Here is a 26,544-nt window from a genome sequence, read left to right as displayed (position 1 = left end):
ACTTGATTTCCGTCTGCATTAAATGTACTGCATATCTTTTAACCTATTCAGTTTATACGTTGATGTTCAGTTGTTTGAACATCTCGACAATTAAAGGTTCTTTTTTAGCTTGTGACCTCCAGGAGCACTATGGAGCAGTTTCTGTTATGAGCGGTTTCTCTTTTTATGCAAGTACACCAACAATGCAGCAAGAGGGAGGCAAAACTCTTTGTAACTTCAGACCTGTTAAGTATTTTGTGTCATCACATAATCCGGTCCATGCAACAATAAAATACCAATAACATTTTGTGTATAAAATTTGGTGTTATATTTCATTTATTGTGGGCAGGACAGTATCAGTGGGTGAGTGAAATTTGTAATCCCATGTGATGACAAGCGGTGTCATTTCTGCAGGACACTTTTTCATTCTGACTTTGGTCCGACTGATACTGTTTAATAGTAGAGCAAGCACTCACAGAAAAGCTTGTCACAGTAACAAACACCTTTTTTAACACATCCACCAGAGTTCTGAGGCATGAGGACGTTAAAGTGCTCATATTTTGCTCATTTTCAGGTTCATAATTGTATTTAGAGTTGTACCAGAATGGGTTTATGTGGTTTAATTTTCCATTCCATTTTGTTTTAGTGCACATAGCTGCAGCTCTTCTTTTCACCCTGTTTGTTGAGCACTCCGTTTTAGCTACAGAGCGAGGCATCACACTTCTTTCCAGCTTTGTTGCAAGTCGCACATGTGCAGTACCTAGGTCAGCACAGCTAGCTAGTCAATTGCAGAGTATGAGAGCGTGCCATGCTTGGAGCTAGGTGAGCATTATGACGTGTTACAAGGTGACGCACGTTTGTCACAGAAGTAAAGGCTGGACTACAATAGAGCTGTTTGGACCAGTTTGTGAACAGTGTTTTCTGTTGGAGATAGTAAGTGCCTTTGGGATGGACTTTGGGCTTTTCACTTTGTAAACCTCTAACATGCATAAAAAGCCAAAAAAGCATAATATGAGCGCTTTAAAGCATTTTGGTATCTAACCGTTTTATGGGGTGCAAAATCAATTCTGATGCCAACAAAAGGAGGTAAGACATATACTGTACGATTTAATGTTTGCATTTTCAGAAGCACTCCCGTACGGGGAGATAGGAATACAACACTGGACATCAATACATTCACCAAGCAACAACTGCAAATGATGCACCTGTTTTATGAGAACCAGTACTTACAGTCCACTCCGTCTTCAATAAAGATGATGCAGGTCTTCAAACATTATCACAACAGATGGAGTTTCATCTGGAAGCTCAAATGTTCAACATATTTTAAATACAAGACAAACGGAGAGATAGATTAGCTAGTTAGCTTCACGGCCCACCATCTGGCTAACAAAGAAAATGTTGGCTACTGCAGAGAAAGCAATGCAGCAGATCTCGTAAGCAAACAGATGTTTTTACAGTGTCTAGAGTAAAAGTATGTTTTATTGTCTTACATTATAAAATGTTAAAAAGTTGATTTAATGTGGCTTTTTGACAATGAGCAACAGGGGGGGGATTATCAGTCTTAGCAAAAACAGATCTCTAAAAAGTGATTTAAATTACAGGTGTATTTCTACTGTATTCTAGCGAAAGCCCTTGACTTCTCACCGGTAATCTTAATTCAATTATGTGACTTATTAAACAAATTGACTGCAGCAGTGAAGATTTAGTGTCCTAAATCTTAGGTTTAACCCTTAAAATGAAATTAATCACTTTGTAGAAATCAGTTTTTACTTTACTTTCTATCTTTTTTGTTGAATCAAAGTCACAAAAACAAATTAAATCCACTGTAATTCAATGTTGCAAAGCAATAGAACATAAAAACCTTTTTTAATAGACTCTGTATGAAGATAAAATGAAAGGAACAAGATTTTCCGGTTAAAATACCCTTATTGTCTTCATGAAGTAACAATTATTAAAGGCAGGGTTGGTAATGTTGAAAAGCTAGCAAGATTTGAAAGTAGCATCTCCTCGGGGCTCCGCCTAGCCCTTCCCTCTTCCCTCGGGGCTCCGACCCACACACAGACGCACGAGCACTGCTGCGTTGCCGCTTCAGAGCAGAGCGGAGAAAAGATGGCAATTTTACTTAATGTCTCAAACCCCTGTAAGCAAACACCTGACAATATCATGCTAAATGTTAATGTTAAAAACAAACATGACTACTGTTAACAATGCGGCGACGACGCGCATTGAGAACACGTAGCAGCGCAAGGAGGCATTTCATTGGTTCTTTTAAAACGGACCGCGAGGCCGTTCTGTAACAGAATAAAGTGGGCGTGGTTTTTTGGTTTTGTTTTCACTACCACCACCTTACTAGTTTTAGTACTTTTGGAATTTATGGTCAATAACCCTCATTAATATAGAATTATACCTAATATTTGAATTAAAAAAGCAGTTAGTTCAGAGGAATGAAAGTGATCAATGTATTTTGCACTTTTTCTCTCCCTTTCTTTCTCTCTGTGTCTCTTTGTTACTTTCTTTCTCTCTCTCTCTGAATGAAATTGATCATTGTGTTTGCAAAGCGCGTTCCATTTTTTGGGTAATTTGGTTAAAAAGAAACTCATATTTCACATATAGACATTTTTTTTAAGGAGGACAACAGGAGGGTTAAATGAAGATGAATGAAGATTAACATGTAGAAGTTAAGCAATCACCCATAAATTCATCACAGATTAAAATTATAAAAATAATCTTTTAATAGAAACTACGTATTCAGTGCACAAAGAACAATGTACAAATCACTTTATAAATTGATTGAAACATAAGGTAAGCATGTTAAAAAAATCAATTAACATGGTCATGTGAGTTAATATATGAATTAGTTAAAGTTATTACCATAAATAAGAAAAATAAATATGAGCCTTTTTCTCTTCCTCCAAACGTCCTTTGCGAGCAGGTTGTCGTCATTTATTTCTTCAGAGTTCTAGTTGGGCCATTTGCATCTGTGAATAAATGTAAAGGTATCATTTAGACATATAAAATGTGCGTGATAGAGCTCAGAAAGCCTGGATGAACCTGAAATCTGAAAGAGTTTTAGAAAGTGATTATTTTGTTTATTCATCTTGAAAGTCTGAGTACCTGCTGGTAATGCAATTTCATTTACCTCGATCCTTTTATGTTTTATACTGTGTTATACTTTGTTCATACTGTTTGAATATTTTAGTCAATTCCATGCCAAATAACCTTATTGAGGCTACCCAGTTATGGTATTTAAAGAAAATGTCCCCAGTAATGAAACCGATAAATTATAGGAAAGCCTCCCTCTGGTCTACCTGCAAGAGGATTGATCAAAATGTTGATGCCTGTGGGCACAGATGGAGGAGTTGAGGTGACAGCGTTGGATCGATCTTGGTTCCAGCGTTGGACCAGGTCTCAGGAGACAGTCACAGCGCTCAACGTCTATCTCACAGTCAGGCATCAATGAACTGAGTGGAAACTCTAAGCAGGAGGTAATAATGTTGAATTTAAGTCACAAAGACAGTATACGTACAATACCTCGTTAGCTGAATATTCATATTAAATCAGTTTGGTCATACTTTCATAAAGACTTACTTTAATGTTCATGCCAAATTATGAACTTGTGTGAAAAAAAAATTCTAGATGTTATACCTGGGTTTGGATTACAATGTGGTTAGTGTTTGGCTTGTTTTTGAGTTTACTGCTAACACCAGCATGCTAACATGGTTACAAAGACTAGACTTAAAGGACAACTAAAGGGTTACTGGAATTGTATTAGCTTTACAGGTGATTGGTCATAAACTGAAAGTAATTAGGACAAATCATCAAGAAACTATGAATGTCTGTTCACAATGTTGTGCCAATCCATCTAACAGTTGTTAACAAAAACACACACCTGGTGTACTGGAAGGGTAAGGTATGCATCGGTCAGTTGAACAATCCCAAATCAACCCACTGGCACAAAGTCTTCTGGAGTCATGTGTCTCTGACAGCTGACCCATTGGAGAGCAGCTGCCAATGAACCAGATGAATTAGAAGAAGAAAACTTAAAAAAAAATAAAAATCAAATTCAGTTGAGAAATATGACTTATGTTTAGGACTCACCCACTGTTCCTGTGAGGTTGAGCATTACGTCGTATTATGGCAGGCTCCATGCACCTGCACTCTGTATGATTAGCTACTTTTATTAGCACAGGTTCTGGTACGAACTTAAATGGAATGACACTAAGGACCTGAACACACACACACACACACACACACACACACACACAGGCGTTATGGTTTGATCAGTGAGAACAGTTGTTGCAATAGTCCCTAAAACATGTTTTTTATTTTTTTTTTAAATAAAATTAAAAGGTCAAATGGTTATCCTCCAATCATCACAGGTTCGGTCACTCACAGTTTTATTCACATGTACTGTAGATGTGTTTCTGCAGGTGACTCCCTCTAGATTGCAGCAACCACTGCACCTGTCAGTAGGAAAACAAATCAACATATGGGTACCGGGATGTGCATGGAAACATAAATTTACAGTACATTGTTGTGGTTTACTCTAAGGAGTTGGGGCTTTTAATATTTATGAGATTTTTGTAATCTGTGAAATGTAAAAGATTTGGTCAGAAGTCAAATTGAATATATATGGATACAGAAATAAAGCACCTTTGCAGGCCTGTATAAGTCAAATATGGACATTGTTTGAAAATGTATTTCCATGTCAGCATCTATTCAACACAACTAAATATTGTGCATGTAGATGTCTACTGAGAAGTTATGTCAGGTTGAGTGTTAGGAAGGATCCCGGGACTGTTCAGCTCCCAGCATTGAGCTTGATGTTCAAGTTCTGGATCTGTTTTAATGTCAAACAAACCTGTGGATTGAGACACATGGTGGCTTGAAAAACACTGAGGGGTCGGTCCCCAGCTCCTTGGCCACGTCGACACATGTTTCCCTTGGCATGCACTGAGTCCGCTGCCATTCTTCATCTATGGCTAAATGAGAGACAAACAATGTTGATAACAACATCAATACACATGCACAGACCTGCCCATAACATTTAGTATGTTTTATCTGACCTTTAAGAATCTCCAGGCTGTAGGATTCGGCAGCATAGCGAGTAGAGCGGTGCGAGCCAACTGAAGGCGGAGAAGAGAGGGTCTCTGGCTGCTGCAGTTTCAGACGACACTTCCACAACTTCCAATCAGGAAAGTCTGCAAGCATCAGCAGCTCATCTAAGCTGGAGGCTGACCGCACCTTCCTCTCCCACTGCTTCATTACCTGGAGGGATCACAGTCATCCTTTAATGTTTCACATAAACATAAAAAAACTGGGATGTTAAAAGTGTATCTGTAGTGGTTGCAGTATTTGTTTGGTGTGGACTGAAGTACCTGAAGCTCATCACATGACATGGTTAAGTTATATTGGAGGACTGTTTTAATGTAAAGGAGATGTTTTATATACTATTTGCAGGTTCAGATTTGTATCTTATGTTTATATGTTTCTAATGTAAAAACAAAAAAACACTTATAGAAATATTGTCATACTGCCTATGGCTGCTGCACTCTGGTTGAGACGCTCTGTTGGAGGACATGTCTCTTCAAGCCCTCCTCCCAAAAAAGTCCAGTCTGCTCTGAAAGGTCAGCTGTTCCAGGTCTCCGGATTAACCAATAAAGGCTTCTAAACCAAAAACTACTCAATGACATGTTCCAGCAGAAATGTGATATGACACTTTTTTTTTTTTTATGTGACAACATCTGCAACCAAGATTACAGGTGATTTCAGACACACTTGGTAAATATCCCATGCTAAGCACAATATGTTACTGTAGCATTCTGATGTTTGCATTTAGCTCAAAACTCTTCTGTGAACACTCAATAAACATTCACCGTTATGCGGATGATACCCAATTATACTTATAAATCAAGCCAGAGAAAACCAGTCAGTTAGCTAAACTTCAAGCATGCATTAAAGATAAAAAACTCATGTATGACCTACAATTTCCTGATATTAAACTCAAACAAAATTGAAGTTATTGTGCTGTGCCCTAAACACCTGCAAACCTCATTTACAAAGATATACCATAATTCCTCAAATTAAGCCCGATAGTCAATTAAAAGACGGATAAAGCCAAATAAAGGCCGGCCTCAAATTAAGCCCAGGGAAAAATTAATGTGGATAATCTCCTAAGTGCATTTCAAATATTGTGCATTGAAGTTTAACGTCCCAGAAATGCTTGTTACTAACCTAGCTCTGGGGAGTTTATTCCTCAGAGTCCTTATATCTTTTTTCGCCCAGCCTGTTTCCTCATGGTTGCAGCTGTCCCGATGATCATGCTCTGCGCCCTGTTACACCCTGCTATGCACAGCAGTGCCCTGGTACGTCCTGCAACACCTTGCAGTGCCCTGCTGAACTACTATTTATAGTCATTATTCCATTATCATTACTGTGACTATTATTTCCATTGTTCATCACACTCCCAAGCAGTCAGACACCACCTACCAAGAGCCTGGGTCTGTCCGAGGTTTCTCCCTAAAACAAAGTTTTTCTCATCAAAGAGGTTTCTACCTAAAAGGAGTTTTTCCTCACCACTGTTGCAACAAATGCTTGCTCTTTGAGGAATTACTGGAATTGTTGGGTCTTTGCAAATTATAGAGTGTAGTTTAGATCATTATAGTTTCCTGAAATAACTCGTTATAATTTGATACTATAAATAAAAAAGTATTGAAATTGAATTGCCTAGGTACAGCCTTACAAAGACTGCAGGCTCATTAGTTGTATAAAGAAAGCAATGAATAAATATGGATTTAAAAAAACTGAATTTAGTCAAATTAAATGTACTGCACTGTTTGTACTGTATGTGCATTATATTCTTCTATCATGCTTTATTACTTGGAGCACTAAACTTGATGACACACACATTAGTCAGAGTGTGATTATCAACAGCTGCTGCAGAAAATGTGTGTGTCTGCTCCGGTCTGCCTCTGTACGCTTCTCATTCTGAAGTCTCATAACAGCAACAAAAGAGTATACATTCAGTAGAAGGATGCAGTAATGTAAGATGTAATGCAGCTGGATATAAACCCGGGACATCTGACAAAAATGGGCCTCAGCCAACCAGACCCCTATCATGCACTTTGAGAGGAGGCGGTTGGTCCCCATTGGTGGGAGAAAACCATAAAACCACCTGTCAGGCCACATGAGAAGTTTCCATGATGACATAAAGCAGAACAAAATGGAAGCTGAACAAATTAGATAAGTAAGTTTAGATAAGATGTATTATGAAGTCCATCACTTAAGTTTATTATCTTTTACTTTTTCCATTTTTTTTCAACTTGGCATTTGAACAGACTTTAAATATGGATGGATGTGAGGAGAGGGGAAAGAAGAGGCTCATTTTTGAGTCGGGAAAGCCAAGACGGATACCGGATGGTTGATCTACAAACATCTGAGAGAAAGTCATGGAATATTGCACTTGTCTACACAAGGTCTAATTTTCTCTGATGTGTTCAGTGTGTTGCAGAACAGAGGGTGGAGCAGGTTGGCTGGCTAACTGCTTCCCCTCAGAAACAACAAAAAATAGGGAGGTTTTCCCTTGGCAATTTCGACCAGGGGATAGACCCACTAATGAGAAACAGAGAGAGAGGGATGACAGGAATCGAAAGGGAGGCAAAGATGGGGGGCTTTTGAATAGAGAGCAAGTGGGGAGACAAGAAAAATGGAAATGAATGACAGCTAGATAAAAGAAAATTAATAGTGAAGTGGTTCAATAACCTCTCTGACGCAGATTAACCACATGCAAGCACATATGATTGCAGTCAATTTCATGGAAATAACAGGGTGAATGTACTGCACTGGCAACAACTGGTCAATTGTGAGGTTTATGAGAGAAAGGAGGAAAGAGGCTACAACACTGCACAAGCGAGTGAAAGTTCGATTATAAAGGGGAACAAAAGCTGTTGTTATACATCTACAAAATTCCAGTGAATTGCAACAAGCTTCTTACATTGCTGTTTTGATACATATAACCTGCACTTGAAGACATAAGGCTTCACGCCAAACTTACCCTGCTTCCTCCCTCTCTGTGCATGCTGTGGCCCACATTTATCCAGCTCAGCTCCACCACCAGAGTCACCAAGCAGGAGATTCTGCACAATGTCCGTTTCATCGTCATCATTATGCCTTGGCGATGTTTGCGGTCTCGGAGAAACAGTCAGCAGTATGAACTATCTCCTTTTCCTTCTGGCAGAAAGCACTTAGAGCTGGCTGCCTCTCTGACTCGGTTTCCCAGAACAGCGGAGTCCCTCGGACCACACACACACTGCTCTCAGTGCAGGTATGTGCAACACAAACTCTTGATCCTCCAGCTGCACAGTAAAGAGTGTGAGTGTGTGTGGGTGTGTATGTATAAGCCAGGCGTATCTTGTGACAGCAACCCAGATGCCCTTGAGCCAAATGAAGAAGGATAAAGATGCTTTAAAACAGGCACCTCTTACAGCAGTGGCTTTGATGCAGAACCTGAGGTGTCCAGTTACTAGGCTACTAGCAGCTACTAGGAGTCAGAAGCTAAAGATTACCTCAGGAAAAAGTCAAGATTCCCTTGAGGACAATCAGCACATCTCTTACGTCAAAATGGATTGAAGGCCTGTGGAATATTTCAGCTAATTGATCTGAACAAATTCCTCTGTTTCTTTTTTACATACCCATCTCCCTAAAAAAGGCTGCTGACAGCCCTTAATAGTCACAACCACACACTCCCTAGTGTGGTTTGTCCGTGTAAAAAGGCCCTGAGGTGCAACAACAGCCACACAATTCCTTCCACTAAGATGTGGGCTAATTCTAAAGGATCTATTAGAAACTAGTATGCCTGACTAGCTTCTGCCTTTATGTCTCTCTACCACTGGTCTTGCTGCCTCAAAGCACGCCTTTTTATTTGCCTTTTTGCTCCAGTATTTTTCTTTTCTTTTTTTATGTAAATATCTTAAGTGATCCCTTCCTCTGCCTGTTAAATCCCTTATCAGTGTCTTTTCCTCTGGAGTTGCCAAACCGCACACAGCCAAAAAGCAGTAACATGTGTTTTAAATGTGCTCCAGACTTCCGTAACATGTGAGGGGAAATCAGATGCCAGCACCACCCCTGTTCCACCCACACCCCACCCACTTGCCCATCAGGGTGTAATCTACCAGAAGCGATGCTTATAATAATTATGAAACATGCTAAAAAAATGAATTAGGTTAATGAGGTGCGTGTCATCAAACATTAAAACGTTTTGTAAAACCTTTATAGCTAATAGTGTGTAAAATTGACTTTATAACAACAACAACTCAAACAACAACTAACAGCTCTGTGTTATTTCAAACAGCAGAAGGAAAATGTAATAAAGCTTCAATTTAAGAAGGGGAGTGGAAAGCAGTTAGAAACACTTTTTCCTTAAAATCTATATTTTAAAGGGAGAGGGGATTAATTACTGGGCAAACAACAGGGCACTAGTACATGTAACATGTTAAAATAGATGCTGGAAAGTACTTAATAAATGATAAACAAGTACAGAACATTTTGTGGGGGGAAAATATTTTAAAACATCAAAACAAATATCTCTTTAAATATGCTTGTATAGCAGCAAACAAGTAAGGCTAACATTCTACCAACGTGTAGTGTTCAGAAAGAGTTGCTGATTTTTGATTTCCAGTTTTTTGCCCTTTCAAAGCCATTTCTGCCAGTCTGGTAGTCCCTGATAGCCTGTCCAATCTCTTCCTCTGTGGTCATTACAAACGGACCTGAAGGATTAACAACATTGGAAAGTATTACATTACAACTCTTGATTAAGTTCTGTTTGTGACTTCTTAAAACCATCTAAGCATTTCTTATGTCCAGTGACATGTTCTGTATTCCTCTCAGAAGGAATAACACAAATGACGTACCGTGCTGTACCACAGGCTCGTTGATTGGTTTTCCAGCGATCAGCACAAAATGGGCAACTTCAGAGCCCTGAGGAGGAAATACAAAGCAGTGCTTTCATCTTTGTCTGAAGTTGTCTGACTTTCATTTGTAATTTGAAAATCAGTGGTTCCCAACCTAGGGATCAGGACCCCGCGTTAGGTCCCGAGATAAATCGGTGGCATCAAAGAAAATCACATGTTAAATAATCTGAGAAGGAAATATGACTTTTAATTGAACTCCTTAGAACAAAGAGGTCTGAAACCACTGATCAAATAAGTGTTGCATTAAAACCAGCTGAATTAAAAGTTAAATGAATCTGATTAATTTGGGAACATCAAACAAACAAGAGTGCTCTGAATATTAAGATTTAAGTCAGCAAGATATTTTCAGAAAGTAAAACCAAATGTGAAGTGGAAGAAGAGATAAACCGGTAATGCTCATCAAACTAAGTTAGTGAAAGCACAGGCTGTGTTTCCCAAGTCCATGACATTGAGAATTCCAAGCCTAAAAACAAAGATCCTCCTGTGAAAGAGCAACAATGTACGGTTCTGAATGTTGGCCAGAAACCTAAGCTGATAGGAAAAGGATCAAGGGAATCCACAATGGATACCTAAGAAGGCTACATGGCATCTATAAAACCTTAGAACAGAGAGAAACGGTGTGAACTATTAGCAGCATTATGGAAACCGCTCTCAATCCAAAGAACTTAAGTTTCTCACCTCGTTTTTAATGTTGACGCAGTCTCCATCTCCAAACACCACAGTGTGATGAGGCTCCACCTTCTGCTGCTCCTCAACAGGGCCTTGGAAATTAGAAAAGTTCAGTATTGTCCTTCAAGCAAAGCTGGAACTCTCTTTACGTTAAACACTTTTGTTTAGCTGTTTTTCAGTTTCAGTTGAAATCCAAATTTACTTCATTATGATTACCAGTGACTGTTTACTATTTACAAATTCTACAGTACTGCCTTACCGTTCATTGTGACAGTCCCGTGATTTTCTAATGATACATGTATTTTATCATCTTTCCTTCATAGTGACATTAAATTAAAAAAATTGTAAACCCACCACTTCAATTCAATCATTCATGATAACTGCACATCATTACTGTTAATTCTAATGACAGTGAAATGTTGAGGTGGGACAGTTGTTCCCATTCAATCATCATCATTCAGTCTTGTTGGGAAAATAGACACCAAATTAATTAGGAGTATTAATTAGGTGTGTGGTCTCTGAGCTCTTTTTGATGCATTTCTGGCAAGAGACGTGTGAGTCTATGACTTCTAGAAGTAGGGGTGCCTCATCGGGGAAACCAAAACAACATTTATACAGTCGGATTATAGTCTTGATGGTAAATTAAAAAGAACATGAGGTTAACATGTTGATCATAGTAATTGTTTTTACAAATTACAAGGAAATGTGGCATATAACTTTGAATTAAAGAGAAATCTAGGCACCTCCATGTTTCAGACATTTTGACAGTTTTTCTGCACTTTGCCCGCTGCGACACACACATTACTGACACTAAACGCTGAGAAAGCCAGACACTTCACTTGCGGTCGATGCATTTATCGAAGCCAGCTGGTCCTGATTGGGCCAGACTCCATGTAGAGTTGGAGACTTGAGATTCAAATAACTTCTTTTAATCTTTTCAGCCAATTTCATCCTCTCATGTCATCAAAACATCTGCCAGCATTTACAACCAGTCTGAGAGATCCTGCAGTGTAACAGTGTAGAGTAATCAAATCATAGGGAAATGTGATGAAAAAAAATATTAAAAGGGGTATTAGGATTGAAAACAACAGGTTTTCAACTGACCCAGAAAGCCTCTGAAAAGGAGTTCACTCTCTACAAGGGTTTGTTCTCATGCAACGGGAATTCCCTGATCACACAAGTTTGTCCATTAAGCAGGAAATGCAGCATTTCACAGTATAATGGCAAACAGCAACACTGATACAACAGGGCGTAGTTTTAATATGTGGGCTAAGTGGTTGATATGGAGCCAGACTCTAAGATGGTCGTATTTTATGCACAGTTGCACAATGAGGTTGGTTCTTTGTTGCGATTGGATTGAGATCACACACATATTTATAACATAGATTTGGCAGCAGGAAGGTAAGGGAGGTTGTGATTAACCACACTAAAAAGAGCACACATATCCAACTAAAGAATGTTTATATCAACCCGTTTGTTAGTGATTTATCCTTCTTAAATGTAATTGGAGCGTTGGACAATATGAGACAGGTAATGTACTGTATATATTCATAAGGGAAATGAAGTTCAAATAAATAGAGTGTACAGTGGGCTTGTCTTTTAGTAAAACATTAACCAGACAAAACTCACCAACATGAATGGATCCTGAGAGTGTGTAGATGAATGTAGTCCATCCTGTCAAACACAGACATATTATTAATAGGTATTTGTGTAATAAAGAAGTTGGTGAACCATTTCTCTGCTCTTAAAATAGCAGTCAAAACGTTGGCCGCGTGCGGACGGCAGACACAAGTTGTGAACACAATAACTGATAGCATCAACACATACAGTAATTACGGAGAAAAATTACCATAGCTCTGTTTTTTGGTCTCTACAAACTCCTGAGGGAAATATTTGGCCAGCTGCTTCCACCTGTTACCAGGCTTTGCGCTAAGCTAAGCTAAGCTAACCGCTTGCTTGCGGTACCGTTGTTGGAGCTAAATACTGCTCCATTCTCAGGGTTCAGTCAATTAGTAGTCCAAATCTCAGATGTTGATGTGTGAATCCTTTTTATTACATAGGATATCCTGAGACAAATACAGAGTCAAGCTAACAGCTCTCCCCCAAATTTGTCTGGCTCTTTGGCTCTTGGACCCCTAGTCTTATCCACAAAGGGTGGGGTTTCTAGACCACAGCGATGTGTCTGCGGGCTTATTCGTTATCTTTCAGTTGGAATGTGACAGAGTTTATGACCCTCATGACCCCTCATGACTGCAGAGCAAAAGATTAATGGCTGTAAAAGTGGGACTGGAACCAGATTCAGGAAGCATCCCTAACAATCAATTCTGCTTTTAACACATTTAGGAGAGCTGGATTATAACGGAATATACCAGAACATCTTATGTTATAGAACAGAGTATTGCACAACAACTTAATGCAACAAACAACAAACTATATACTTATGACAACAAACTTAATGCATGACCAACATGTCTTGATTTATGTTGAAATAATGCTTTTACCTTTTAGCTTAAATGTATAATGCAAATCACACACAATGTTTAAGCGCATTTAAATTTTAAATTCCAACACCGTCCATGAGACATGAAAGAGGTATCAATCTAACTTGTGTATTTGAGTCCAATTTATAATTTTTGCATCTGGATGGCCACAAGCGTGTATGATGTAAATGTTATCATCTGCACAAAATGTATGTCTCTGCAAACCGTACACAGCAACAAACGCACAAACATGTCCCTGTTTGCAAACATCTAATGTAGTATGAACACAATATGGGTCCATGGTCATAATTTTAAACCTTTCAACAAGATGAGAACAGTCTCTCATTCACTCACTGAAAACATTTTGTACACATTTCTCTTAGTGGAAACCTACTGTGAACCTCATACTGACCTGGATGCTGAATGGAACCTGTAAAATGCACAACACAGTACTCATACTATTAATAAGTGTTGTGACATATGAGAGCAATGTGTCTCTACATTTTATGAACACAGGCACTTTGGCCGTGGGAATTACAGGCTAATGGTAAATACTGAAATGTAAGCACACATTAGCATAAGGGCACAGATCTTAAAGGTACATTTAGTTTTTGGTAAGTAATACCAAATGTAAACTGAACTGAAACAGTTTGTCTAAGAAAAAGTGCACCTTCAGGTTTGCTAACTTTAGCCACCAAAAGCCACTGCTCATATTAGACAAAGCAAAGCTGTAGCAGCAAACCCTTGACTGGGTGAACCCCGCCCACTTTGCCGGCGATTTGATTTTACCCTGCAGCTCGGTTTGGAAACCTGCACGTCTAATTTTCCTTCCGTTCACAATTTTGCGGGAACCAATCACAAACTGGCTTATCTACCTGGAGCGCTTCTGCCAGTTTGACAGGATGACGATAGAGAGGCGACCAAGCAGCTTCTTGTTTACATTCAACATAGCGGCCACCAAAGCTCAGCAACCTTGATGCTGCTGTTGCTAAGTCTCCCGGAGTGCTGGTAGATTGGTTGAAGGACTACAGAGTCATTTGAACTATGCCCGTTGGGCACACCTCTTGTGCAGTGAAAATACAGAGCAGATTCCCCAGACCAACGATCAATCTTAAATCTATTGAGCTTGGCTCGGTCTGGTGACAGGCAGACTAGCAAAAGTCCTGAGTCAGTTGAATTTAACAAGGGTTTGCTTTATTAATTATTAATTAAACGTTTAATTTGCAAAATGAACATATTGTGATTTCTATTTAGTCTTGCTTTAATTAATAATTTCTTTTGTTTGTTGTGTTCCCAAGATTCATTCATTGTCTTGTCTCCTGCCACAAGAGGACAGGTTTGTCTCATGCTTCACACTTTAGAGTAGATCTGTGTACGTCAGGGAATACAGAGGAAAAATGAGAGGAGATGGCTGAAGAGCAGAGTAATGCAACTATGAGATACCTTTGTGTAAGGACCCTTACAGACCATTAACAGGCACTTTTGCTATTAAAAAACACTATTTACAGATGGTGCATTTAGAAAAGTGGTTTTCCTACCTGAGGGGACTGGCTGCACATGCAGGGCACCCGTCTGCAGTCTGAAGTCCAGGTACAAGGTTGGTGTCCTTGTGTAGACTTTAGACTATAGGGGGAAAAAAGACAGTCAGCACACACACACACATAATGAAATAGTGGTGCCTGTCATGGAAAATACTGCACAACTTCCAAACCATCTGCACTGCTGTTCCCTTTAAATGGGTTGTGAACAATAAATTGTAGCTGCATTGTTTCGTTGCTACCCACATCGTCTGGACCACCAACTAATAAACTCATGGTTTTTAAGATATTCAAATTCAGATATTATTATTAGAAGTTCCATGGTTAACACTCCTTACACTAAACAACATCATTGATGTTCTGCATTTTATCATATATTTATTTTATATCATGACCAATGATGAGGACCAAAAAGAAATGCTCAGCATTGTTGCTTTGCAAATAGGAAACATGCGTGAGAAAGTGAGCAAAGTTAAGGAAATGAAAGCACTTATGCTTTTTTCAAGTTCTTAGTTCTTGTTTTGTGCAACAACTATTGCCATTTGTTAAAACACAATAAATACAGGGCATTATTTTCAGGACTTACAGTATCTGCACAACTATGCAGCGTAGGGCAGGTGACTTGAAATGAAATCAATTAGTCACATTAGTTACATATTGAAAAGTAATTACATTTTACTACTACTACTAGCTACTACACTTAATTAATTACTTAACAGCAAAAGTAACAAGTTACATTACTCTTGCATTACTTGGGTTACTGGCCAAGCTCTGCTTTGTGTGACTTTGGATAACTTTAATGCTTCATATGTAGAAATAGAAAACAAAACATTGTGGTAATCCTGGTTGTACTGTAGTTCCATCCAATTGCATCCAGAATTTTGGTCTATGGTTGTTGATATTGCCCCTTGGCTATCAAAATGAACTGGCTCTAATTTTGGCAATGTAAATAAAATCAGGGTTAAATTGAGTTTAAACCATTATCAATAAGAAACCCATAAGCCTTATACAGAATGAAAATGCAGTAGAAAAAGAAAAACTGAAAAGTTTTGCTGTTGACTTTTAGAGGAGGATGAGGCTCCTTGAGTTAAATGACCCAGAGGTTTAAATGCCAGACCACAACTTGGAGTGTCTCATGCCCTGCAGTAACTGTGTTCGCACACACACACACTAGCGGTGTTGAAATTAATAAATGCATCGCGATGAGGACGTGGACAAATATGCATTAATGCAGTGAGAGACCATAATCGATTATTGCCTACGGATGTTGATTTTCCAGTCGCTGCTTTTATTTGTTTTTGCTATTTGTGTATTTTCTGCTATGTTCAGACCATGAAAAAAATTCAGAAAGTGGCTTTTTAAAAAGGAGAAGTCCGGTCGATTCCAACAAGTAGCTCTCATCATGTTTAGTTTCTAAGTCTGTGGCTTGATTTAATGATGCTGCAGTGAAATCACAACCATGTGGGTGAATTATACGCACACGCGCACACACAGACACACACAGACACACACACAGACACACACACACACACCTTTACTCCTAAAGCTTCTCCAGATATCACAGCGACTGTTACTCCTCCCTGGCTGGGTTTGGGGATCTCTGAACTTTTAAGCTCCTGGTACGCCGGTTCCACCATCTTGTCTCGTCTCGGCAGGTTCACCCACAGCTGCAAGCCCACAACAGGCTCCTCTGACACAGGCATCTCAGCATGGACTACCCCCTGTCCTGCAGTCATCCACTGGTGGACAATGACACATATTTCAATTATACCAAAGACACAATCACAAATGGCACACAAATGTGCTGAGGTTGTTAACAGATATCACCATTTGTTGAGTCCATAAAATTGTATATGTTGTTTTATTAAATAACTAGAGTTGGTAAGTGATTTATTAACCATGCATGTGGCGTTGCATGAGGAATGGCACTGTGGATCAGCTGGCATGGCCCGGATTGTAGCTTTACATTTTGTACACTTAAGTGATAAATAAATACATATTTAAATGAATAATGAAACATAACTACAGTTGGCTGCTGAACAGCACCCTTTTCAATGCAAGCAGCTAACACATATGTTTTATCCTTCTTGCTGCTTACTTGTTTGCCTATTTTTTCAGGTTTAATCTTCATACAGCATCATCAATGTTAAATGTAATGCTGTACTCTTCAAAACTGAAATTACAGAGTCTAGTAGCAGTTAAATGCACTGCACGTCAGCAGAACACTTGAAAATGAATAAATTGGAGGTCAATTTTAATAAGATGGTAAAATAAATGTAAACCACTTAATCGTCCTTCAAAAACTTTCCAGAAAAATATAGATAATTTTGACAGGCTTCTGAATAGAATTAAATAATGAATACATTCTAAAATGTAGAGCTGGTTTCAAGTAATGATTCGAAAACAAACAGTTTAACAGCTTCTCCAGCTTTAGTTCAGTTGGACATTTTGCACTCTCAAGCTTAGGTTGACTTAAACTGGCGGGTGTTCATTTATCCGTGATTGTTCATCATGCTGTTTGGTTTCTTTTATTGCTGTGTGCTGGTTATTTATGGTCAGGGATGTACTGGATGATAAAACACAACATAAAATATGTATTTCTATCTATAAGAGAATAACCAAATTTGGTTGCAGTTCCACCAAAGTTCCACTGGGGGTGATTGCAGGTTGGCGCAAAACAAATTACACTCTGTGGAGCTAGATGGCTAAATTTGTCTCTTTTGCCTGATTGCCATTGAGAAATCTCAGATTTGATTGTAGTTTTTGCAAGTTAAACAGGGATTATAGGTCGAAAGTTGAATCAAGTAATTATTATATGCTTTCAATTTCTTACAGGTTGAGTCGTTGTTGCCCAAAACAAGCTTGCATTCTGCTAATGAATGCTGATTGGTCAGTGAAGGACTGATTACGACAAGAGATCCTGCTTGATGGCATCCCATGCAAAACCAGAATGTTGTAGTAGTAATATTTTGACATGGTCTTTATAACATTGGCAAACCTGGAACTGAAACCAGTTCAGAAGTATCAAGAAAGTGGAAGTTCTTCCCTTATTAGAAATACTTTGGATGGATATTGTGTATTAAAATATGAAGATTTGCATTCATTTAGAACTTTGAGACAGGTTGTTATATAATTATGCTTATATCAAGTACATTATGGTTAACTTTTTAAGCAACAGCTGTTTCTTTCAGCTACGTTTCTTTGCACAGAAAATCATTTTTAAAATATTGATGTAAAAAAATATAGTAAGTCAGATTTGTTTCTTTTCTAAATTGGATGTATACAGATCTGGAAAAAATCAAACATTAACTAAAAATAATTCTTGAACATTTTCATTGCCATCTTCACTGCTTTAATCTAAAAACGGTGAGCGAGCTTTCCCTGAAGGAGAGGCAGGCGGCTTTCAGAGCATCTGCAGCCCTTACGTAGTGTCCGCGCCTACAGAGGATGCACATGGTAGGTTACAGCAAATTCAGCTGAACTGACTGAACCTCTGCTGCAGTTAGAAGCTGAGTCAGCAGCCTCTGTGTGTGTGTGTGTGTGTGTGTGTGTGTGTGTGTGTGTGTGTGTGTGTGTGTGTGTGTGTGTGTACTTTAAATAAACAGGATACAACCCACAGGGCATGATATCCAATTAATGTGAGTGCAAAACATTATAATGCATATGCATGGCCCTGGTTCTGATCTTGTAGTTTAATTTACGTTAATTAAAAGTGGACTGAAATCTTCTGATTCAAGTTAATGACAGGCTTACAGGCTCCCACATTTGCTATTGAAGGATTAGAATGACAAATCACAATGGTCCTAGTGTAGGCCTATCTAATATCTGAAAGAACAGAAAATATTTATTCACATATTAAGTTATTTTAACGTGACATTTTGGGGAAAAAAAACACTTTGTTTTCAGGCTGAGTGTGACATGGAAGATTTCATTCTCATGTGATTGCAGTAAATATGTTTAGCAGCTGGTTAGCTTAGCTTAGCATACAAACTGGAAACAGGGGGAAACTAGGGTTAGGTTCAAAAGTATCAAAATGACCCGTTGTGGTTTTCCTTTGTTTTATGGGCCGGAATGTTTATTTTGCCGAGCCTCCAGTAGTCTTGTCTTCACCAAGAGGTTGCTTGGCGATTTAGCGCCCTTCTGTCGTTAGAAGAGACTCTACAGCCAGCAGAAGATTAGCTTAGCATTAGCTTAGCTTAGTATTAAGGCTGGAAACATAGGGAAACAGCTAGCCTGGCTCTGTTGAATAGGCAACTAACCACATGTTAAATGGCAAATTGTTGCTTTAACACTCTAGTTACCATATCTGTACAAATTAAACCGTTGTTGAGGTGCTGGTGGGCCATTTTTTTTTTTGCAAAGCCGATCTACCGCTCCGTAAACTGCTGACTGATGATGTGCCAGTCAGAGTTGTTTCTTGCACCCCTCAGCTTGGTTTCTAGATGTAGACAGTCACAGAGGACAGGGTAACGTGAGGAAAATTCCACAACAGATAGCAGTCGTTACACACGTCGGTCACAATGTTTACCAGTTTACAAGTAAACGCAACATTTTGTCCCGTCTGTTTTGTTTTTCAGACAACAGCCGTGACCAGTGCTATTGCCTCGGTGTAATATATCCTGTATTCCACATGCTATTATCAATAAATCTGTGCATAAGTTTTCATTTTGTCAATTTTCAAAGTGCAATTTAATAACTCATGTGTAATTTACACATGAATGTAACTTGTATATGTATATTTCACACAAACAGTACTGTTTGCTATATTTTGTAAACGTTTCTATCTCTTTACACCTACCTATCTTTGCTTTTATTTTTGCTGTTGTAAACTACAATTTCCCCACTGTGGGACAAATAAAGGTTTTCTTATCTTATCTTAGTGTCTGTTAGCTCACAGGGCTCTAGGGTGCGACTAATATTTTTCTAGGTCATACCGGTGAACCTAATGTCCTCGCATTCGCTACCTGTCCACAAACAAAGCAATGTTGTTTATATCGATATGCTGCGTTACATAACCCATTTCTTCTGGAGAAGTCATGGAGAGACACAGCGGCAACAACGCCGGTCCACATTTCAGATATTTGCCCACAGTTTTAATTGTTATTAATAAAGCTGTATATTGTTAAGCATGAGACAAACCTGTATTAACTCTGTTGTTGCGGCGGCCACGGCAAAAAACACAGAAGAAGTTATTGAATGCAACAAACTTCAGTTTCTAGAATAATAGCATGTGAGACCGAGACTGCTGGAACTGGGTGAGAGATGTGACCCATGGCCAGAATATCATAGTTCATAAAAATGCAGCGCAGTGACGATACAGACATTTTATACACATTGTGTGCAACTCTGCAGACCGGCCATTCGACCCGTGCTGGACCCATTCATAATGAGTCAGCCGTCTCTCTGTGAGTAGCATATACATCCATCAAACTCCCTCTCTCTCCCTAGCTCTTTTAATCCGTTATTGTTGAAAACAAGTGAAGGAGCTTTCTCAGAGATACATTTTTTTAAACTATATCCTAGGCTATTTATTTCAGATAATTTTCATTTACATGTGTTGCAGCTGTATGTCTATACAACATATAACTTCAACAGAAGAGGAATGTAGCATAATGTGGATGTGAAAGCAGTTCTAAATAGCTTCTGTGACAATAAAGTTTGTTTTGGTTCAAATCAACAAATAATTGTGATAATTAATGGTGATCTCAATATTTATCAAAAAGAATCGTGATTATCATTTTGGCCATAATCGTGCAGCCCTAATTTTCATATAACTCTAATCAAATAAATCCTCACTCAACCCAAACTATTCTATTAAAAAGCTTTCAAAAAATAAAGTTATGCAGTACTTGCAGATCTCCAGCTGTCAGTCGTCCTGAATGGCCACAGAAGTCTTCATGGGCCGTGATGCCTTCTAAAACATATGTAACCTGTTTGAGGAAAGACACATATCATAAGGAGCTTCATATTACGTCAACTAATTAATTAAAAACACATAATGTAAAGAATGTGGACATTTTTAAAATTTCTTTTATATTTAACCCTTATATTGACAGCCTATTTGACACAAAGCGATGGCCTCTGTTTGCATTAAGTGAGTTATATTGTTCCAGGTTTCACTAACTCAGGCCATGAGCTTATAAACGAGTGCTGCGTTGACAATTAAAGCACCTGTGCGCTCGTTTCACCGCCTCAGTGTTCAGACTGGACAGGAAGAGAAGTAGGCTACTGAGCGACGGGTCACCGGTTCAAAGGAGAACATCTGTGTATGGGAGGAAATCTCCGGCCCCTGCAGTGAGCTGCCTGTGATCTGTCGCCACAGCTGTGCGATTTCAAAAGTAATGCAAGTGTGAGCAAACACACCTGTTGAAAGGCATGCTGGGAGTGTAGCTTAGTCCTGTCCACTCGCACTGGGAGATTTAAGTTGCATCTGCCAACTCAAATATACTCGGAAGAATGTCTGGCCATCTAAGGACATATGTGGTTTTTTAAAGTTGTATACAAACTGCCACATTACTGCTAATGCAGAGTACACAGTTTAACCATAATAAAAAATGAAGTAAAATTAAAAATGGAATTTCTTTTATAAAGATTAAAAATAATCTTTATAAAAGAAATTCCATTTTTAATTTTATTTCATTTTTCATTTTAGGCCTTTATTTGACAGGACAGATGAAGACAGCAAAGTAGGGAGAGAAGGGAGGAATGACATGCAGCTAAGGGCCACAGGCCAGAGTCGAACATGAGCCTGCTGCGTCGAGGAGTAAACCTCTATTAAATGGGCGTCTGCTGTACTTCTGCTTGGAAGTCATTTTTAAAAGCAAAGTTATCACTACGTGGTTCACAGAGAAACTAAAAGAGTGGGAGCCAAGATAAAAGCAAACTATTATGTTTTCTATTCCTTAGGCCTGAATTAAAAAGTTATTTAATCAGATATTCTCCCACTTTTATCAAACAAACAGCAGAAACTAGTAAAGCCCTGGCAAAAGTGAGAGGACACACATTTTTCTTTAAAATATCTGACTATTCACTTTCCAATCCCATGGTCAAATGTACTTTTCAATTTCTAAAAGCAGCAATAATTGATTTGGCCACTTTAGGACAGTGGAACATTGAATAAATGCAGAGCAACATTATTATTCATTTGGAGACGTGTTTCTGTTCACCTAACAAAGTCTTCTCTCTCTCTTCTTTGAGATCTGTTTGCTCTCTACAGACTTCTGAAGGAATTAGCTGGCTTTTTAGCAGCAGAATGTTGGACTATATTCCCTGGCTAGTTGCCAGCATTCTCTGTCTGCTGTTTGCTGCTGAGCCGGTAGTGTACACAGGGTTTATCAGAGATTTTTTTGTTGAAAACACCTGCCGGTGCATACAGTTGATAAATCAAAACTGAGACAATGTGCTCCAATGTGTTAAAATACTATATAGAGATGAGGGTAACTCCAGATTTGGGGGATTTTTCTTTGTGGGGTTGTCACTACGAGCAGCATCTTTCAGGTCACACATAATTCTTAAATTCCCTGTTTAACAATGTATTCATTTATAGCAGCTCTAAAGTAAAGATGATCTTCATGAATAAGTTACAACCCACTTTCAAACATTGTGAATAATAAAAGGATGTGAATAAAATAGCTGCAGCTGTATCTGTTATTTTTTTATTTATAAATTTACGTTAAAGCCTAACATGATGATGAGTTCACTAATTTGTCTGACTGAATCTCACATTAAGAGGCTGTTTATGAAATAAAGATCAACAAATGACAAGCTGCAGGGAAGTAAGGAGGGAAGTTGGAAGCTGTGGGTTCTAAACTGCATTACTAGGTTTTAAATATGTAATTAATCAGTAAAGCCATGGCGACTTTATTTAATTGTCATGAAACGTAGAGAAAGCGGTGGCAGTAATAGCGAACAGTTCCAGAAGAGATTTTGTATTGGTAGATGGGGAGTGAGTTTTGGACCTCTCAGTTCTCCAAAAACAGGGACAGCCAACTTTGGGGGAGACAGATACATTCATTTCAAATACCAAGAAGAATAAAACCCCACAAAACCAAAGGCGGTTTTAACAAAAACACATCAGAAGACATTTGCACAAGACACATCAAAGAAAATTCCTCTCTTTCAAAATAGGGGGATTTTGTTGTTGACATATTAAACTTTTGTAACCCTTTTGTAAAAGAAGTTTTCTGGGCTTAATATAAGCTTAAGCAAACTTAAGAGACCCAGTAGATAATATATCTCTGGCTTTCTGTGTATTTTTTTAAATCTATAAACCTTTTAACAATTGTTGAAGGCATAGTAGTGCAGTAGCTTTCTGGGCACTGTCCTGCTGTCGCCGCCTTGTGGTCAGAGTAGGAAGTTCTGCCCTAAGTGAGCCTGTTGGGCCTGGCAAAAATCCTGTGCTTCTATTAATTCAACCAGTAATAATAATACAATAAACATATTATAATGTTTTAACATTTACTATTATTTGGTCCTTGATATATTGTTTTGTATATGGCCCACATTCAAGAGGTTTGGCCACCCTTGCTGTAGAGCAGAGATCTTCAACCCCCAAATAAAAAAAATGTCTAAAAGTATACAGTCCATTAACATGATTCCAAATGATAAATCAGCCTATATAAAAAAAAAACTTCATTGATGATGACCTTCTGGCCTACAGGAAAGGTATCCACTATGGTACCCATCTACAGATACAGTAAAGCTTCTGGATTCACTGTGCCTTCCACATGTATGTTTGACATTAAAACATGATGATATATGAATAAGTAAATAAAAGCTTAGTATTGTAGGTCACCATAAAAAGTAATGTATAAAGGCTTTAGTCCACCCTACCCATTAGGTATAGGCCTTTTTTTTTTCTTCTGTTATTCCCCAGTGGGGAAATTACAATTTACAATCTGTCTCCACACTTTTGTTTTTGTACCAGTAACCCTCCAGTTCCCTACCCAACTCCCTACGGACTGAGCTACCGCCACCCAATTTGTTTATCATGCAACTAAGTTATAAACAATGTGAATGTAGTAGTAGGGGTTCCCTGCTCGTCTCTATTTCAGGTAAGGGGTCCATGGCCTATGAAGACCCCTGCTGAGCATATGACACCCGCTAGCCTTGGACCTTCGATTCAGATTCAGAAGGAAATATTCCACAAAAACTCTTTACAGTGAAAGTGGATAATAATAGAATTACAATTACTCAATTATTAAAATAGTTGTTGAGGATGCTGTTGCATGACTAATCAGTAGACTGTATGTAATGACACCAGATAGAACCACAGACAGCCTGATGAAATTGTTGGGCGGAGTAAAAAAAAAATGGTGTCCTGGAGGAGAGAGGGAACATTTGCTATAAGGACAAAAAAGAGATTTGTGATCCTCCCATTTTGCTGGCTTCACAAGTTTACATTTAACTTTCTCCAGGTCAAATTTGGTGCCAAACTAAACAGTTTGGAATGGCTCAAATTAAAGTCAGATATTCTTACCGTCTCAAAACCCCGGTGAGGATGGTCTGGAAAACCTGCTGGCTTGCTCACTCTGAACTCATCCAACATCAGGAAAGGATCCAGGTTTCTCAGCTGGAAAATATAAACATAGACTAGACTTAGACTTCTCTTTATTAATTCTTTTGGGATGGATGACTCCCGCAAGGAAATTAAAATTTCCAGCATCAGTTTTAGAAAGAATACAGTATAGAAGACAATAAAAAAAAAAAACAGTAATAAAAATAGAAATAATAATAAGAAGAAGAAGAAGAACCTTTGGCTATAAAATGACATCAAAAGTAATTTACCATAAATTATCAGTCAAAAGTGTCATTGTTGAGTCAAGGGTTAAAGTATCTAGGTCTTTATGTGAGTCCAGGTGTGTATTGTCCTCTCTGTCCTCTCTGCCCTCTCTCTGCCCTATCTCCTCCCCCCCCCCCCCCCCCCCCCCCCCCCCAAGTGAGGAGTTGTAGTCTGATGGCATGAGGGACAAAGGAGTCCTTGAGTCTGCTGGTCCTGCACATGGGAAGGAGCAGCCTCCCACTGAACAGGCTCCTCTGGGTGCTGATGCGATGTGCAAGGGGTGGCTGGCATTGTCAATAATGTCCAGCACTTTGTCCAGTGTCCTCCTCTGTGCCACCGTCCCCAGCAAGTCCAGCTTCATGCCGACCACAGAGCCGGGCCGTCTGATCAGTTTATCCAGCCCGGAGGTGTCCTTCTATGTACATCATTGCTTAAATTACAGTGACGGCGGTTATGTTGAGTTCTTAGTAAGAAGGTTTGACAGTCGAACAACATTAACATGTTGAGGAACTTACCTCTTTTCTACCGATGCTCCTGCGGACACGAGCACCGGCTCCCTCCGACTGTTCCACACTCAGGACTGTCTTTTCCACCCTCCTCACGATCATTGTGCCCGGAAAGGATTCACTAGTCACTGCAAAAACTTAAAATATACATTAATGTCAATAAAAGAACAATGGTTTGCTTTCAGGCAACATATCCAGTTTTTAAATCAATGTCTTTAAAACATATTGAACACTAGAGGAGTGTCATGTTATATATTTTGATATTACTGCTTTTGAAAGTGTGTGATACAGAGCAGTATTATTACAGGTGATCCACTATGGGTCATATATAGGCTAGGTCTACATCACATTAAATGTCCTTCTCACTCACTGACTCTTATTCAGTGCAACCTACAGGTTCCCAGCATGCAGTGGGTGAACGGCAGAGAAACATTCCCCTGTGCCCAGTTACATAAAACCTCTCTCTATTATTTCCTAAATATCTCAAATTGAAATAGGCTATACGTTATTGGTCCAAAAATACAATTATATCTTCTTTATTGCAATTTAAACTGCCACAGTTGTTTAACTGTTTAATTATAAAAGTAGCCTATTTTGTTAAAGACTGATTTAAAAAAATGACCCAAACTGAAGGAGGAGAAACCTGTTAACCTGGGATTATTTCCCCATAATCAAATACCAGTAACTTTATTAAGTAACATTATAAAGCAAAAACGTAAAGGCCACTCAATCAGTAGTTTCTTTGTACTAAAATACTTCCTGATAAATTGGAGGCTCTCTGCCGACCAACCAAACAGCGATCAGCTGCTCGTGTGTCAGCTGAGTGGATCAGCTGGTCATCAGCTGTACGTCAGGGCTGATGATGCGGCTTTCTCGACATTCATTTCAAAGATACTTGCTTCAAATGTCATTATAGGCTAGCCTAAATAATATGCCGAATCCGTTTGCGGGGATGCATCTGTTCAACTTCACCCGGTACCTGCCATCTGATCTCAGATCGTCAACATCCTCATCGTGTTGTTGAGTTAACCCAGCTAACAATTTTCGGTTCCCAGAACGTTCTGGGAACGTTCGTTTAAGGTTGTGGGAACGTTCCCTGAAGGATTTTTTTGGTTGAAGTTTGGTTGTCTGTAGGTTAATTGGAAGGTTTTCTTAACGTTCCCGGAACGTTCGTTTTTGGTTACAGCGAACGTTCTCGGAACGTTCCCCTAACGTTCTCTAAAAGTTACAACCTTTAGAGAACGCTACTAAGCTATATATGTCCACACTATTCAAAATTAAGGATTCGGGTACACTTCTACACGGTGCCAATTTAATATCTGCCTATATAATTAGGTTGTAAAACACACTCACCTAGCTGAACGTATGGGCAGACGTATGGTTTGTTGTTGTGACTGCAGCCCGATCTTCACAACAGGTAGCCTAGCTACAATGCGGAAGTTAGTTAGGGGGCGTGGTTTAACATATTTCCACAGTGTAATCAACAGGTGAGTAGCTGGAAATAATTGCGTACTGTTGTGTTTTTACAAAACACCGAAGTTGGCTTATTTTAAACAGACACTCCACAATCCAAATGTAGGCTAACCAAAAATGAGCCACCAAGCTGCCAGTCAGTTGCAGCCC

At 38.9% G+C, this 26,544-nt stretch overlaps 2 protein-coding genes across 2 annotated transcripts; both read right to left on the bottom strand.

The window, feature by feature from the left end:
* Positions 1-2,687: 2,687 nt before the first annotated feature.
* On the bottom strand, positions 2,688-8,689 carry vegfd (vascular endothelial growth factor D). The gene is made up of 8 exons (XM_034875232.1): positions 8,033-8,689; positions 5,046-5,247; positions 4,841-4,961; positions 4,373-4,442; positions 4,078-4,205; positions 3,869-3,984; positions 3,288-3,453; positions 2,688-2,957 (listed from the first exon to the last, which is right to left on the bottom strand). The coding sequence occupies exons 1-8, from the start codon at positions 8,141-8,143 to the stop codon at positions 2,939-2,941; spliced, it is 933 nt and encodes a 310-aa protein (XP_034731123.1). The 5' UTR covers positions 8,144-8,689; the 3' UTR covers positions 2,688-2,938.
* A 612-nt stretch (positions 8,690-9,301) lies between these two features.
* Positions 9,302-26,334, bottom strand: pir (pirin). Its single transcript, XM_034875245.1, has 10 exons — positions 26,281-26,334; positions 24,931-25,060; positions 24,113-24,205; positions 20,484-20,564; positions 16,167-16,373; positions 14,635-14,719; positions 12,246-12,290; positions 10,626-10,708; positions 9,888-9,954; positions 9,302-9,743 (listed from the first exon to the last, which is right to left on the bottom strand). Exons 2-10 carry the CDS (start codon positions 25,021-25,023, stop codon positions 9,625-9,627), a joined length of 873 nt encoding a protein of 290 aa, XP_034731136.1. The 5' UTR covers positions 25,024-25,060; positions 26,281-26,334; the 3' UTR covers positions 9,302-9,624.
* Positions 26,335-26,544: the final 210 nt, after the last annotated feature.

This window comes from Etheostoma cragini, chromosome 1 (assembly GCF_013103735.1).
Source record: "Etheostoma cragini isolate CJK2018 chromosome 1, CSU_Ecrag_1.0, whole genome shotgun sequence".
In the NCBI taxonomy this organism is placed as follows: domain Eukaryota; kingdom Metazoa; phylum Chordata; class Actinopteri; order Perciformes; family Percidae; genus Etheostoma; species Etheostoma cragini.
This window is presented reverse-complemented; position numbering and strand designations above follow the sequence as displayed.

Bases quoted from the DNA above. Each gene is read 5' to 3' on its own strand.
- pir (XM_034875245.1), bottom strand. From the start codon at position 25,023: ATGATCGTGAGGAGGGTGGAAAAGACAGTCCTGAGTGTGGAACAGTCG. The intron at 20,565-24,112 runs GTAAGAATATCT...TTCCTCAAACAG, and splicing joins CTCACCGGGGTTTTGAGACG to GTTACATATGTTTTAGAAGG. The intron at 9,955-10,625 runs GTGAGAAACTTA...TTTCCTCCTCAG, and splicing joins GCGTCAACATTAAAAACGAG to GGCTCTGAAGTTGCCCATTT.
- vegfd (XM_034875232.1), bottom strand. From the start codon at position 8,143: ATGATGACGATGAAACGGACATTGTGCAGAATCTCCTGCTTGGTGACT. The intron at 4,443-4,840 runs GTTTGTTTGACA...TCCTACTGACAG, and splicing joins CCATGTGTCTCAATCCACAG to GTGCAGTGGTTGCTGCAATC. The intron at 3,454-3,868 runs GTGTGTGTTTTT...CCTCCTGCTTAG, and splicing joins TTACCCTTCCAGTACACCAG to AGTTTCCACTCAGTTCATTG.